The sequence below is a fragment of the Coturnix japonica genome, chromosome 3 (assembly GCF_054131305.1).
Source record: "Coturnix japonica strain WE chromosome 3, WE-NBRP24, whole genome shotgun sequence".
NCBI classification, from domain to species: domain Eukaryota; kingdom Metazoa; phylum Chordata; class Aves; order Galliformes; family Phasianidae; genus Coturnix; species Coturnix japonica.
Genome location: NC_140665.1, coordinates 99,935,613 through 99,951,444, shown reverse-complemented (window position 1 = coordinate 99,951,444; position 15,832 = coordinate 99,935,613). Strand labels below are relative to the sequence as shown.

At 44.6% G+C, this 15,832-nt stretch overlaps 2 protein-coding genes across 8 annotated transcripts in view; one reads left to right on the top strand and one right to left on the bottom strand.

Annotated features, from left to right (window-relative positions):
- The window catches only part of FZD3 (frizzled class receptor 3), a 41,665-nt gene extending 40,348 nt beyond the window's left edge, over window positions 1-1,317 (bottom strand). The window contains exon 1 of one of the 3 annotated variants that reach the window (XM_015859822.3): window positions 1,219-1,317. The gene's annotated coding sequence lies outside the window, so the exon portion shown is untranslated. The remainder of the gene's footprint in view (window positions 1-1,218) is intronic. The other 2 variants (XM_015859823.3, XM_015859824.3) reach the window with 2 other exon arrangements.
- Window positions 1,318-1,475: 158 nt separating this feature from the next.
- FBXO16 (F-box protein 16) overlaps window positions 1,476-15,832 on the top strand; it is a 34,481-nt gene continuing 20,124 nt past the window's right edge. For 2 of the 5 annotated variants that reach the window (XM_085542280.1, XM_015859885.3), the window contains exons 1-3: window positions 1,476-1,532; window positions 8,366-8,508; window positions 13,127-13,162. In XM_085542280.1, the coding sequence (XP_085398406.1) occupies window positions 8,413-8,508; window positions 13,127-13,162 (132 nt within the window). In that variant the 5' untranslated portion in view covers window positions 1,476-1,532; window positions 8,366-8,412. Of the gene's footprint in view, window positions 1,533-3,831; window positions 3,914-8,365; window positions 8,509-13,126; window positions 13,163-15,832 lie in introns of those variants that run through there. The other 3 variants (XM_015859887.3, XM_015859886.3, XM_015859888.3) reach the window with 3 other exon arrangements.

The window sequence follows — 15,832 nt, the reverse complement described above, 5'->3', positions numbered from 1 at the left end:
TTTTAATTAGGCAGCGGGAAGGAAACTCCAGCACTGAGCTCCCCCTTGTTTCATTTGGGTTATAGGGATTAAGGGAGAAACACAGCGTAATCCCCACAACCTCTATTCCAATGAGGAAGCCACAAGGCACATGTGTTGCCACCTCTCCCCATGGTTTCTTTGGTCCCTGAGATCCAGAATCAATCCTTCCTGCCCTCAACCATTGGGTCTGAACGCCCATAAAATCATTCAGGTTGGAAAAGACCTCTCAGGTCTAAGCTCTCGTCCTATCACTGGGAAAAGAGGTCAACCCTCACACTATTACGAGTGGACCTGTGGGGAGCCAAGAGTCGGACGTGATGATGCTCAGGGTTCCCCTCTCATCCTATCACTAGTCAGCTGGGAAAAGAGGCCAACCCTCACACTATTATGAGTGGACCTGTGGGGAGCCAAGTGTTGAATGTGATGATGTTTGGGGCTCCCTTCCATTTTTTGATATTATACTAATATAGGAAACGGTTTCAAAGTAAAAGAGGGGAGATTTAGATGGGATATAAGGGGTTTTTTTACAGTGAGGAGAGCGAAGCACTGTAACAAGCCACACAGAGAGGTGGTTCTGTGATTCTGTGGTGGATCAGGCTGGTCAGGCTGGATGAGCTGTGAGCACTGATGGAGCTGTGGGTGTCCCTGTTCAGTGCAGGGAATGGGACCAAATGGCCTCTAAGGGTCCCTTCCAACTCATGCCATTCTACGGTTCTACCCTTCTAGTGCCTCCCAGCCTGGGCTATTCTATCACCCTATGGTCGGGGTGCTGCAGCGCCGGGATCCTCCATCCATCCGCTCGGATCCTCGCCGTGCTCTCAAGGCAGAAGGCAGAACGCATCCTCCCGGCATTGCCGCACTCAAGCAGCTCTCCCTCCTTCTGTCTCTCCGCTGCACCACAGGACGAGGCTCCACAGCCGGGAAGGGAAGAGGCAGGTGCCGTGGCCCCCATTGCTGCTCCTCAGGGCAGCGCTGAGGGAACCAAGGGCCGCCACCCTCGAAGCGGGGGATGAAGCAGCACCTCCCGACCCCGGGGGATGCGCAGCGCCAACGCAGCCCCTCAGCTCGTCCCTCCGCCTCATGGCAGCCCCCCCTACCGAGCGTCCCTGCCCTTTGCGAGCGATGGAAGGGCAGAAAACGCCGCATCCTCAACGAGAAACCCCAACCGCTCCGCCCAGCCCTGCAGCCCGTTGTTACCTCAGCGCCGGCTCCCAACGTTACCTCAGCGCCGGCTCCCGCCGTTTTACCTCAGCGCCGGCTCCCGCCGCTCGGCTCCGCTCGTTCCCTCCCTCAGGTGGCGGCCGCGCCTCCTCCCGCCCGACTCCGCCGCAACGCCCAACCCCGGCCCCGCCCACTCACCCCCTCGCGAACCAATCAGAGCGAAGTCAGGCTGGTTGCTAGGTAAAACACCCCCTCCCGCCCGTTGGAGGGATGTGATTGGCTGATGACCTCCCGGGCAGCGGTTGCCATAGCGGGAGGAGCAGGAGGTGCTGCTCGAGGGAGGGGAGGAGGCAAGTGAGCGTACAACGCGGTGGGGGGTGGCTATGAAGGCAGTAGTGCGTAAATGAAGTGGGGTATGAGGGGATAAATGTTGTGGGGTGTGGTGGTGCTCATAGTAGGGAGACACTGATGGGGGCTGCTGATGGGGGGTGTGATGCTTTTGGGTCCCAAAGTGCTCAGAAATTGTCGTGTGTAAAGGGATGTGGGTGAAGAATTGGGGGGATGAGCACATCCAGAGGGGTGTTGTAATGGCGCCGTGTCCACTGGTCACTAATGGTGTCTCTTAGGGATCCATCTGGCAGCCCGTGGCTTGGATGGATACACTCTCGGCTGGGTAAGGAGCTGGCTGGAGGGCCGGGCCCAGAGAGTGGTGGTAAATGGAGTTAAATCCAGTTGGAGACCAGTCATGAGTGGTGTTCCCCAGGGGTCTATTGGTGCTGGACCTGTCCTCTTCAACATCTTTATTGATGACTTGGATGAGGGCATTGAGTGCACCCTCAGTAAGTTCGCGGATGACACCAAATTGGCAGGGAGTGTGGATCTGCCTGAGGGTAGAGAGACCCTGCAGACAGATCTGGATAGGATGGAGAGCTGGGCCGAAGCCAACGGGATGAGGTTCAACAAGACCAAATGCCGGGTTCTGCACTTTGGCCACAACAACCCCGGGCAGCGCTATAGGCTTGGGGCAGAGTGGCTGGAGGATTGTGTTGAGGAAACGGACCTGGGGGTACTGATTGATGCTCGGCTGAACATGAGCCGACAGTGTGCCCGGGTGGCCAAGAAGGCCAACGGCATCCTGGTTTGCATCAAAAACAGTGTTACTAGCAGGAACAGGGAGGTAATTGTCCCCCTGTACCCATCACTGGTGCGGCCGCACCTTGAGTTCTGTGTTCAGTTTTGGGCCCCTCACTGCAAGAAAGACATTGCGGCCCTGGAACGTGTTCAGAGGAGGGCTACAAAGCTGGTGAGGGGTCTGGAGCACAGGCCTTACGAGGAGCGGCTGAGGGAGCTGGGATTGTTCAGCCTGGAGAAGAGGAGGCTCAGGGGAGACCTTATAGCTCTCTATAACTTCCTGAGGGGAGGTTGTAGTGAGCTGGGGGTTGGCCTCTTCTCTCGTGTAATCAGTGATAGAACTAGAGGGAATGGTTGTAAGCTGTGTCAGGGGAGATTCAGGCTGAACATTAGGAAGTATTACTTCTTGGAAAGGGTAGTCAGGCATTGGAATGCACTGCCCAGGGAGGTGGTGGAGTCACCGACCATGGGAGTGTTCAAGGAACGCTTGGATGTGGTGTTGAGGAATATGATTTAGCTGGGAAGTATTGGGAATGGTTGGACTAGATGATCTTCTAGGTCTTTTCCAACCTTGATAATTCTGTGATTCTGTGATCTTGGGACCAGTGCTCTTCAACACCCTTATCAATGACATGGACGGTGGGATTGAGTGCACCCTCAGCACATTCACAGGTGACACCTGGCAGATAGTGCAGTTAACACAGTAGTAATGAAGGATGCCATCCAGAGGGAGCTGGGCAAGCTCTAAAGGTGGGCCCATGAAAAGCTGATGGGGTTTAATGAGGCCATGTGCACATTGCACTTCGGTCAAGGAAGTCCCAGCTGTGAGCACAGTCTTGCCAAAAAGGATTTATTGGTACTGGTGGATGGCAACTGTCCTCACAGCTCAGAAGGCCAGTTGTGTCCTGGGCTGCATCCAAAGCAGCGTGGCCAGTAGGGCGAGGGAGGTGATCCTGCCCTGTTAGGGTAGTGCTCTGTGCTATGAGGCCTTACCTGGAGTGCTGTGTCCAGGTATGGAGTCCTCAGTACAAGAGAGACATGGGCCTCATGGAGTGTGTCCAGAAGAGAGCCACAGAAATGATCTCAGGGATGGAACACAGGACAGGTTGAGAGAGCTGGTGCTGTGCAGCCCAGAGAAGAGAAGGTGCTTGAGAGACCTAAAATTGGCCTTTTAATTGCTAGAGGGGGGCTGCAAGAAGTAAGGGGACAGGCTCTTTAGCAGGGTCTGTTGTGATAAGAAGAGAATAAATGGTTTCAAACTAAAAGAAGGGAGATTTAGATTGGATGTTAGAGTCTTAATGTTTTTTACAGTGAGGGTGTTGAGGCACTGGCACAGGTTGCCCAGGCTCATGATGGATACCCCATCTCTGGAGACACCCAGGTCAGGCTGGATGGGGCTCTGAGTTTCTGATGGAGCTGAAGGTGTCCCAGTTTATTGCAAGGGATTTGGACCAGGTGGCCCTGGAGGGTCCCTTCCAACTCGAATGATTACGTCATTCCATGACCTCTGTGATGCAGACAAAGAGAAAAGCGGTCAGATACAGATGCCAGCAGTGAGTGGAGATCACTGAGCTTATTGGAGCACTAGAGACCAGGAAAGGTACCAGTGCTTTGGGCTGAATGGGAAAGAGGGGATTGGGTATGGAAGTTAAAGCAATGCAGCAAGCCTGCTGGCAATGGTGTGAAGGATCACGAGGGGCTTGGGGGCTGATCAAGGAGAACCTCTCCATTGTAAATCATTTGGAAATCATTGCAAATAAGCAGTTAGCCTGCTGCCCTTCTCTTGCCGTCCTTCTCTGTGTCCCCATCAGATAAGTACCTGTTTCACTTTAATTCTTCTCTCCAGGCCTATCCTTTTGAGTTTTATTCTGTGTTGAAATCCCTATGGTTTGGCCTGTATTCCAGCTCAGCTTTCTGTTACTGCCTTTTAGACTTATTTTATCCATGACATTAATCAGTGCATTGTTTATTGGTGATAAACTAATTTACATTAAAAATGACTTACTTGTCTGAGCTTTAGATTCATGCAGAAATCTATGTATTCAAAGCTAAATACAACTTCACCATTGTCATCACATCAATTAATGTGATTAGATAAGAAAGGCATTGAGTGCACCAGGCTGTATTGAACTCCAAAGGCTTATTGCTATAGAGATGTGGTCAAAAACATTAGTAAAATGGGTCTGCTTCTGAAAGGCTTAAGTATGGTTTGTACAAAGCTTTGGAATGCCATTCAATAGGGTTAATCCTGCTACAGGGAATGATTCCAATGCCCTTAGTTAATATGATATGATCATTATGTATTGCTAATCTTTCCTGAATACAATTAGGCTTTTTTCAATCGACGGCTTGACCAAACTTGTAGTGAAATCAGTGCAAGTATTTCTGTTGGCTTCAGCTGGATTTTGATCAGTCTTGAAACTATTTGGCTATTTTAGGCAATGCCGCTCACGTTTCCTTCCCTATCAAACTCATATATGCCACCTTCAGACATAACAAAAAGCACAAACCTCTTGGATGCCCTCTCAGTTTATCCCTTTATTCAGACTCGCATTTTAACCATTCCTAGGTACTCTCCGGCTGTAGTAACCCATGAAGAAGTATCATCAAACCCTTGTTTTCTTTGCATGCTTGTGAAGACAGCAAGTGAAGCTATCATGGAATCATTGTACCTTTTGTGTTTGAAGGGACCCTTAAGTGCTGCCTTGTGTCCAGCCAGCTCCACCAGTACCCATAAGAATCATAGAATCATAGAACTACCCAGGTTGGAAAAGACCTTGAAGATCATCAAGTCCAACTGCAGCCTAACCAGTACCCTAACTCTAACAACTCTACACTAAATCATATCCCTGAGTACCACATCCAAAGGGCTCTTAAACACAACCAGGGATGGCGATTCAACCACCCCCCTGGGGAGCCTATTCCAGTACCTAACTACCCTTTCTGTAAGTCCTTTTTGGTAGGGCTGCACTCAATTCTCATCAAAAGCTCTAAAGAAGCTAAGATATATTATTAATTTCCATGCTCTCAGGGTTTATTAACCCATTGTAGTAGAAGATCAGATTGATTTACATGGTTTTTCTTGACAAATAAAGCTTGATTCTTGGTCCCCTGCTTATTACATAGGGCTGTAGTTAAATTATTTGCTTCAGAAGCTTTGTTCAGGAGTTGGAGATGAGGTGTCCAATGCTCATTTCTCCTGCAGGTCTTCTCCCTTTTTGACATTTGAGCTCTACCAGGCTTACCTGCTTTCTGCAGGTTGTGCAACACAATTACTTTGCAACAGCTGGAGATCCCCAAACCTGGTGGTGTGAAGTTAGTCAAACACAGCCAACATGAAAACATTGTGTATGCTCACACAACTTCGTCCTTTGTCCTTCTGCCCTCAAATCTCATTTGCACTGGTACTTACATCTGCCACCCACTCCTCATTGCCTTTTTACTTTTCTTGTTAGAAGGATTTTTGTATGTTTAACCTTATGCATCAATAGCTGCCCCTCTCTGGGCAATGAACACTTTCCATACGTATATTTAAAGCCTAGTTTCTCATTAACATCATCTCATATCCTTTGCCGGTTGGACATTTCCAGATCAGCTGATCATGATTCATTTCATCCCAGGATACGTGAAGAACAAGCTAGAACAATCTCTGGAATGTTATTTTGGGCAACCAGTCCAAAGATAAGGACCATTGCAGAAGAAACATGGGGCCTGAGCTAAACACCTTGACACCCACAGGTCTGCAACCAGAGTGCACCAACTGCTCTGCTGTGCTCAGCGAACCGCCTGCTGCAGCCACCTCGGCATCATATCACAGATTAACTCTGCTCAGAGTTACTCTACACTGTTGTAGGAGCAGAATTAGCTGTTAATCCTACTAGGGCTGGGGGGGGGTTAAGGTGAAGACAAGAGCTACTGGTTTTCCTCTCGAAAACAAAGGGAGATAAGGAGGGATAGCATGGTAGTGTGCTGTGCACTAATAGGTTATCCATTTGGCTATGCTCATCTTTTTGCCTGATGGTACCTGCCTTTGCAGGCCTGTTTACACATTGGATTCAAATACCAACTGCAATTCCAACAAACAGGTTTATGGCATATACAGCAGGGGACGTCACTTCAGCCAATTGTGTTGAGAGCCACATTTTTGGCACATAAGCAGCACAAGAGGGTCCAAAGGCACTGCTGTTTCTTTGGGCTATGGGCTTGTTCATGTGCCAGCTCGGTGAGATGTTTTCTGAATTGCAGCTGTTCCAACACCAAAAAAGCGCTGCCTGCATAGGAGAGGCAAATGGGAGCATGAATCCTGGCTTGGGAGTGTGCTGCGGTGACAACTGATGGCTTTGTGACTAATGTAGAAGGTTGTCCCTGAAAAACAGGACATGGTTGCCAGAACCTGGTTTTTTTTGGCAGAGCAGCTATTTCTCTAACTCGTAATGTTGTATTTCTGTGTGTTGAAAAGGGCAGGGGCTCTATAGAGAAACAAAACAACACGGAAAGTGATTGTAATGCAGATCCATAATGCAACCAGTGAGTTGCACAAGAAGCTTCTAACATTTGCCAACTACTGAATACGAGGATTTGAAGCCTTTGGAAGCCTTTTAACAGCTTCTCTGTGGGAAGTTTAAATTCCTGGGCATATCATAAGTTATTTGAGCATCTCTACCAAAAGAAAGAAAGAACTCACACCGCTGGGTTGTTAAAGATTAATCTTCCATTATTATAGACGGGAACATTGTCTCGGTAAGGAAAGAAGGACTGGGCTTTCAGGAAGATGTATTTTGTGAGCCTTAGAGCTGCATTATCTATAAAGGTGTTTGTTGTATGGAGTCGGAGGTGCTTGGATACACGGTAGGCTGGCAACGCGATGTTGCATTCACTTAGTGCTGAGTTTCCTTTTCTTTCATTCCTAAAGTCCACTTTGCCATCATGAAGCTTCTAAGCAGTTTGAAGTGTTTGCAGAACCATTACCTAATAACTGTATGAAAGAAGTAGAGATTTATGTATTTTTTAATGTTAGAAATAAGTGCTTTGGTTTTCAGGCTGCTGCAGTTTAAAGCTTCAGTGTGGAAATTGGATCTCTGAGGTGAGCAGCGACATTATCCTGCTGAATCCATCTGAGGGATAGAGGATAAAGGAAAAAAAAGGACCTTTTTGGGCAAAGGTCTATGAAGAAATGGAATTCCTGAACAAAGTCCAGTTTTGGATCTCACAAAAGGGAAGGGATAATTTATGTTCAATGCCCTGTTTACTTCATGTAGGAATGTTTGTTTCAAAGAGCAGCGCAGTCAATATAAACCATCCAAACCAATCTGCCTGAAGACAGGATGCTGAGAAACTTCAGTTGATTCTGAACCATTTTGATTACTTTCAGTTAAGTGTGATAGAAACAAATGGGCCCTTTGAAGCCTGGCATTATATGCCCATCAAAATCTGTAAAAAATCTATCTAATGCCACTTAGCTAGATGCACAGGCAATCTCCAGTTTTCAGTGCCAGCAAACAGGAAGAAATTTCATGTGCTTTCTAGTTCACTGCAAATACCCTCTTGTGATTACTTATGCAGCAAAAATCAAAGGCACGTTCAATAACATTTGTGATGGGAAAGACTTCCTTAGTTATTAATTATTGATAATTTGTTGGCACACAGAGGTTTCCATTGGAAAATCTGGGCTTTGCTGTCAACTTACTATGAGTGCATAAAATAAAAAGAAGGCCTTACCCTAACTGACCTTCTGATAATTTTACTTGTATCACTGCTATGCTATGAAGTCACTGAATTGCAATCTGCAGCGATTATAGCCTGCCCAGGGAGATGGTGGAGTCGCCATCCCTGGCAGTGTTCAAGAAGCATCTGGATAGGGAGCTAGGAGATATGGTTTAGGGGTTTTCTGTAGGTATGGTAAAGGGAGGATGGTTGGACAAGATGATCTTGTAGGTCCTTTCCAACCTTGTGATTCTATGATTCTATGACTCTATGATTTGCTTTTCACTAACACGCAGTGATGGAGTTGCACAAAGATAATGCTGGTCTTTGTTCTGTTTGGTTGTTGTAGCAGTTGGTGCTTACAAGACATTGGTAGATTCACCATCTCACCTATCGATGGCATCTGCAACTTCTAAAAACACGGATAGCCCCAAGCTACAAGTCAAGATGAGCACATGGACACCACTGTGCAACCAACTCATGAATGAGAAGGTAAGTTCTGTGTAAATGGGTTAAATTCGGAGCTACTTCTACTTGGAAAGGGTAGTCAGGCATTGGAATGCACTGCCCAGGGAGGTGGTGGAGTCACCGACCATGGGAGTGTTCAAGAAACGTTTGGATGTTGTGTTGAGGGATATGATTTAGCTGGGAAGTATTGGTAATGGTTGGACTGGATGATCTTCTAGGTCTTTTCCAACCTTGATAATTCTGTGATTCTGTGAAATTCATGGAATCACGGAACTGTTGGGTTTGAAAAGGACTTCTGGTGTTAATCTAGTCTAACTCTCCAAGGTAAAGTCAGCTTGAGGATTTGCTCATGATCCAGTCCAGTTGGCTTTTGAGTATTCACAAGACTTAAAGCAAATTCTCAGTTTCATTTCACCAATTCTCAAGTTTCAGGAAAAAAATAACTTATCCTTCTGGCTGTGTAAGTCATGAGTAATGGAATCAGAACTTTGATCATTTGTTTAATATTAGGAATAAATGTATATATATCAAGCACATAGTCTTTATGAGATATACATGTGTAAAATCCGTTGCATAAAATCTGAAAGTTCTGACGTGTGCTGTTTAAAGCATATAAGCATCTAGTTGAAGTATTTTTATTTTGCTAATTAAACCATTTTAAAACAAAAATATGTATTCATTTCTTAGAGAAAGTAGCCATTATTTTCCTGCCTTTAAGGCAGACTTAGCCCCAGAGCAAACCCATTGTCAGTATGAGTTTCTGAGTGGCCAGTGCTCCACGTCAGTTTGCAGGAGGGACCTTGGTACCCATGCCCTGACTCCTTTGCTAAGCCTGGCCATGGTGAGGCTGGGTTGATATTTTGTTAGTTGAAGTGATGCACTGTATTTATAAATAACAAGATGCATTTCCTGGTCTCCCACTCTGCAGGATAAATCTGGGTTCTGCTAACGCAAGGAAGGTATTTTTTTATCTCATGCATCATCAGGAGAACATTCCTCCCTCAGAATTCAGTTTAAGTATCTACTGATGATTCATTGAATTTAATCCAGAGTGGGCCATTACATTACACCGTGTGACTTCCTGGATTTCTCAGGCCCTTGTTTCACACAGCTCTCTGTGTCTTGATCTCAGTACCTAGAATTTGGCTATAATGTACCTTCCACAAAAGCATACAGACTTCCTTAGGGATTATCAAGAAATGAAAATTGCATCACTTTGCTAACAATTTTTTTTTTCTTGGCTAATCTTCTACACCATTAAAAGATTAAACCTCATCTCTTGTCTGAATCCCTCTAGCATTAGCTTCCATCATCTAAATCTTCCTCTGCTAGCTTATTAAACTCTTTTGTAATAAGGGTTATTTTTTTCATCGTGGAAGTACTTTTACTCTGCTTCAAGCCAACACTTGATCTTTTTTTTTGATAAACTAAACAGATTGAGCCCTTTGAAGTTCTTTCAGTTTGGCAGATTCTCCAGCCTTTGCATCATTTTAATGTCTGCTTCCTACACTCTTTATAACACATTTTTACAGACACACATCACTCGGTAATAAAGTGTGATCTGACTAGCAGTGAGTGGGTAAAAAAAAAACCTTCCTCATCTTTTTACTCCTCCACTCTTCGGGCAATGTGATGCTGCATTGTGCTACAGCAAAACTCGTAGGAGCTCAAATTGGACAGTTGTGTACTCTTGCCCTTAGGATCATAGAATCATAGAATCACCAAGGTCGGGAAAGACCTCAAATATCATCTAGTCCAACTGTCCACCTACCACCAGTATTGCCCTCTGCATCATGTCCCTAATTACTACATCTACCCTTTCCTTAAACACCTCCAGGGATTGTGACTCCACCCTGGACAGACTGTTCCAATGCATCAGCACTCTTTCAGAGCAGAAATGTTTCCTAATATCCATCCTGAACTACCCCTGGTTTGACCTGAGGCCACCTCTTCTTTTCCCTTTGCTAGTTACCTGGAAGAAGAGGCCAACCCCCATCTCACTACAACCTTCTTCCTGGCAGTTGTAGGAAGCGATGAGGACTCCCCAGAGCCTCCTCCAGGCTGAAAAACTGGAGTTTCCCCAGCTGCTCCCCATAACACATGTGCTTCAGAGCCCTCACAGCTGCATTGCTCTTCTCTGGACATGCTCCAGGGCCTTAATGTCTTGTCTTTCTCAGCCAAGTGTCAACAGACACCCTCAGATACTTTTTCTCTGCACAGTCTTCCAGCCATTCTGCCCCACAGCTGTAGCATTGCCTGGGGTTGTGGTGGCCAGAGTGCAGTACTTGCTTCATCCCACTGGCCTAAGCCCGGCTATCCTGCCTGTCCTCTGTAGGGCCTTCCTACGCTCAGGCTGTTACTTCCTCCTTTTGTGGTTCCTGCAGATTTCCCTGTATTTTCACATATGCTCACGAATGCACTTGTCTGCATTGATGTCGGGACTCAAGATGCCTCCTGCTCATTGTATATCCTGAATCTTGTAGCCTTCATCTTTATTGTTTTGCCCTCCCTGCAGCTGTCAGAACTCATCTGTGATGTTACCACTGGGCCATGGGCAGTCATTTGCTTTGAATCCAGAATCTCCAGCAGGAGCAGACCAAAAATAATAAGGCAAAAATTAGGAAACCTTGAATTAAGCAATACTCACATTCAGAAAAGCAGAGGAGGTGCTGCCTTTAAGCAAGGACTGGAAATCGAGAGATTATTTGCCTTCAGTTAGTCAGAATTCTGCACTGGGATGGAAGAGCCCCAGTGGCATTTGCAGCAGACTGGAGGGATTTGCCAGACGGCCCTGAACTGGAGCTTGTTTAAAACTATCTAAGAACACAGGTGTGAGATGGCAGTTCTCAGAAGCAACCTCGGCTTTGAGCTGAATCCCAGGCCAGCCAACCTAGGTAGGAGATAGGAAAAACTTGAAGGCCTTGGAGGATAAGACAGTAAACACAGATTTGATTAACTCAGTGGATGATTATTCCAATCTAGGGCTATTTTGTTGCTAATTAATGCTTCCAAGTGCCTGGAATAGGCAGAACTTTCTAACTGAGTTGGCTTAGTTGTATCTCCAAGAATGCTGAAAGCAAATATGTGTCTTTCTTTGATCAAAGACCATTAAATTGCATTCAGTTACATAAATAGCTCCCTGCCTCACTTGAATTATCCAACTCAAAACTTAGATCTTTGACTATTCATCATTTGCTTGTGGCAAATCCCTTTCCAAGTTCAGCTTGTTCGGGCTTTTGTGTTTTTTTTTCACTTTGCCAAGTGTCCCACATGCAAATAACGCAAATAATAACTGTCAACATACAAATAAAAGAAATGTCACTTTTCACCCCTCACGAGACGCTCCTGCTGAGAGAGACAGAGCTAATGCTGACAACTGCTGTACCAGACATCAGCACTGATAATGTCTTTCTCTGCAGGAACCTTCTTTGCAGGCTGTCAAAGCAATGACATGTTTGGAGTTTATAATGATCAAGCATGTTTTCCTAGTTGTGTTTAATAGCTGTTTTTATGTACAGTTATAAACTGGGCTTTCTCCTTCATCTATCTTCTGAAAAAAAGAAACAAAAAAGGAATGCATCTATAGCATTTCCTCACTTGCCAGGTCACAGTCCTGAGCATAAAGGCAGTTTTGTGGTAGTGGAAAGCCACGTGCTAGTGCTTTCATATCTAGCTCCCTAAGGATAAGGTCAACATCACAAATCCTCCACTGTATTTCGATACCACTCATCCTTCTTGTTAGTTGTCACTGTAAAGAACCTAGGGACAGCATGAGCCACAACAACTGGCCTTATTAAGCCATTGCCAGAGCTCTGTGATAGCTACCCATGTTGTATCCATTCAGTTACCCAGTATTTCCAACTCAGAAGAACTGAAACCTATTGAAAAAATAAAGAAAGAATAAAGAAAGATCTATGAAGTGCAACACAGTATAATGTAAGCAACCCAGGAGGCTTAAGGAGCACTTTGATGACACAGGTCATTGAGGAGCCACCAAGGGAAGATGCTCTGCTGGTCCTCATTCTTATAAACAAGGAAGGATTGGTTGGGGATGTGTCTGATTCTGGACTCCCCCATACAAGAAAGACAAAGACTGACTGGAACAAGCCCAGTGAAGTATCATAGAAATGATCAGGAAATTGGAATATCTGACACATAGGGAAGAGTTAAGAGGTATGGGATTGTTCAGCCTGGAAAAGAAAGGCTCAGATACAGATCTTCTCAGTGTATTTGGGTACCTGATGGGAGGAGGTAAAGAACACAGAGCCAGACTTTTCTTGCTAGAATCCAGGGAAATGCCAAGAGACAATGGCCGCAAACCGAAATGCAGGAAATTCCACTGACCATAAGAAAAAAGCATTTTTGCCATGAGGGTGGTCACACACAAGTTGCTCAGAGAGACTGCAGAGTTTTCATCCAAGAAGATATTAAAAATCCAGCTGGATGGGGCCCTAAGCAACATACTGGGTTGACCCTACCAGGGACTTGGGACTTAACCATTCTCCATTCCAACTTCACCCATTTTGTGATACTGTTTCTATTTTCCAGGTTTCATAGATTTTTTTTTTTCAAAGTATATTTTTTTCTTAGCAAACACTGAATCTCCTTAAAGTATTCATTTTTAATTGTGTATGTTTTACAGGTATTTGAAGAAAGAAGAGCCCTGTTCAAAAAATGGGTAAACTTTTCCTTTTATATGTATTTAGATACAGTTGGGTTTCTGAACTTATCAAGAGATTACTGTAATGGGAATGTATAACATCCTACTTTGAAAAAGGGGTTAATCTTCCTGATAGATATGTGAAAGTGAGCTCTGCTTTTGATGAAGGCAAAGGTATACATTCTTCTTGGTGCCTCATGTCTGTACGTTTTGAACTTGGGTAATTGCATTCTTTTCACAAAACGTTCTGTAATAGGATAAGAAGCCCTCAAAAAGCCTGTGAAGTCTTCAGAAAGGATACTGGGTGTTTAGATATTGTCTTTACCTGCTAGAAAGTCTTTAAAGCTGGTAATAAATGATATCTACTGAGAGCACACATAGGGCTCCTAATGATGTAATCACTGAACATCTCACAGTATTATGCCATTAATATCTTCATAACTTGTGTACGAGACAGGAAAGTGCTGTCATCCTGTTTTTGATGCAAAAATGAGGTATATAGAGCCTTAAGACAGAATTTTGTGCCCCAGCCAGAGATGACTGAAATATAGGTTTGCAGGATAGGGTTTCTCTGGCTGAGTGTGTATGACTGAAACATAGGGATTTCAGCCTGACTGGTCCGGTCATCATATGCTCAGTGTACAATCAATAGAAAGAAAGCAGTGCTTCCAGAGGGTAATTCATCTCACTTAATGTAGGATGAAAGAGCAGCCCTCTAGAGATGCCTGTTTCTGTAGCCTATGAAGGGAGTCATAGCTGGCAGCTTTAAAGGAGTGCAACTCTAAGTGACTTACCCTGGAAGCAGATGGCACAGCATGTGATGGCAAAATATCTACAACACCTGAAATATTACATTGTCCTTAGTCTTTTATGAGTAAAAACCTATATAATTATGGGAAAGTAGCTGTAATCTGCTCAGTCTCCTATGCAAAGAGGAGTGCAGACTCAATGATTTTATTGCAATAAATGAGTGGATGTATTAAAGCAGTGACTGTATGGCTGAGCCCTATGCACATCTTTATAAATGGAACCACAGAACCAGGTACATTGTTACATATGGCACTCAGGCTAAAATGAAATGTGAAAATAATGCTCTTTGAGAAAGGATATTTGCACAGTAACTTTGTGTGAACTATGATGCTTATTCTTTATGCCTAATAGGGCGTTTGTGTGGAAGCTTTTTGCATATGAACTGTTTCTTACAGACAAGCATTTTGATTTTAAGTTCATGCAGATTATTCATCTTTATAGTAAATACACCACCCATACCTCGTTGATTTGTGTGCCTTTTGATAACAAGGGTTTAAACAAAAACCAGGAGAACAAAATAACTGGATGATTGTTCACCTTTTAACATGAGAGCCTGTAACTGATAGACTGCAAATCTATTGCTTGAAAACTGCTGTGTGTTTTAATATGTCTGTGGTATGTATGCTGGTAAAAAATGTTGCTGGAACCCTCGCTGAAAGAGCCAGAATGTGGAAATAACCTCCCCCAAACACAACACAAGAGTTTAATCGTCTTCTGAAAGGTTAAATACCTGACCCTCATCTGACTCTTGATTAGTACTTCTCATCGTGCTCCTTGGGAGTTAATTCTCCTTGTGCTTCTGTCATCCATCATACCAATGAAAAGGGTGTGGAAAGCACAAAAGCTGTTCTTAACTCCCTTCAAAGCCTTTGGAATTACGTGGTATGCAAAGCCTAGGGCACCCTGAGTTCGGGAGAAACTTTATCAAGAAATCGCAGTGCTTTGGCAGGGCTTGTTACACTGATTCACACAGTCCTCTCAATGTGCACTCAGGAAGTATGGACTAGATGAAACTGCTGCAGATTGGGTTTGTACGGCTGGGAATCCACACTGAGTGTAGTTACAAATGGCTTATTGTGAAACTATGGGAAACTGAAATATCCCATAGGCAGAGCCATTGCTGGTGTTGTACCATGCATTGTGAGGTGCTTCTGAGGATGGTCTCAGGTCCAGGAAATTTGAAAACCATCTGTTTACTCTATGGAAGACGAAGAAAAGGTGTCATAACATCTTTACAATAACAGATTAAAGCACACCAAAAAGAAGGGAATGATCTGATCTCTGTGTTCATGTTGGATGGGATAAGAAATAATGGGCTTGTATCTCAATTATGGAGATACAATTTAGACACCAGTAAAATTTACAGCTAATTCACTGCTGCGATAGCTTGCCTTGGAGGCTAAGGGGTGGAACATACATACATGAATACATACATAAGATAAACTCTGCTGCTGTCTTTCAGGTGAAACACTCCTGGGAAAGGGTTAACATTTCTCAGTTTCTCTTTGTTTTCTTCTAGTTGCTATTCTATATTGCACCTGGGGCAGATACCTTGATGTACTCCCTCTCAGCTTCCCTTTCTGATGTGTTCTCAATACTGCAAGCCAAAAATTCCTCCCATTAATCTAAAAAACACAAAATCATTTTGCTTTACCTTAACACTCAATGCCATCATGCTGACATGCAGGTTAGTAAGGAATCAATGAAGCTAGGGTTGAACTTGTCTATTAAGACACAAGTGTTTCCATGTGATCAGAGCGTCTCAGATTCTGCTGTAGCCAAATGAGATGTGGACAAATCAGGGAACCCAAACAATGATTCAGCTCATCTCATGGGTTACATCTTGTCGGGGTTCCAGTTAATTCATGGCAAGAAACC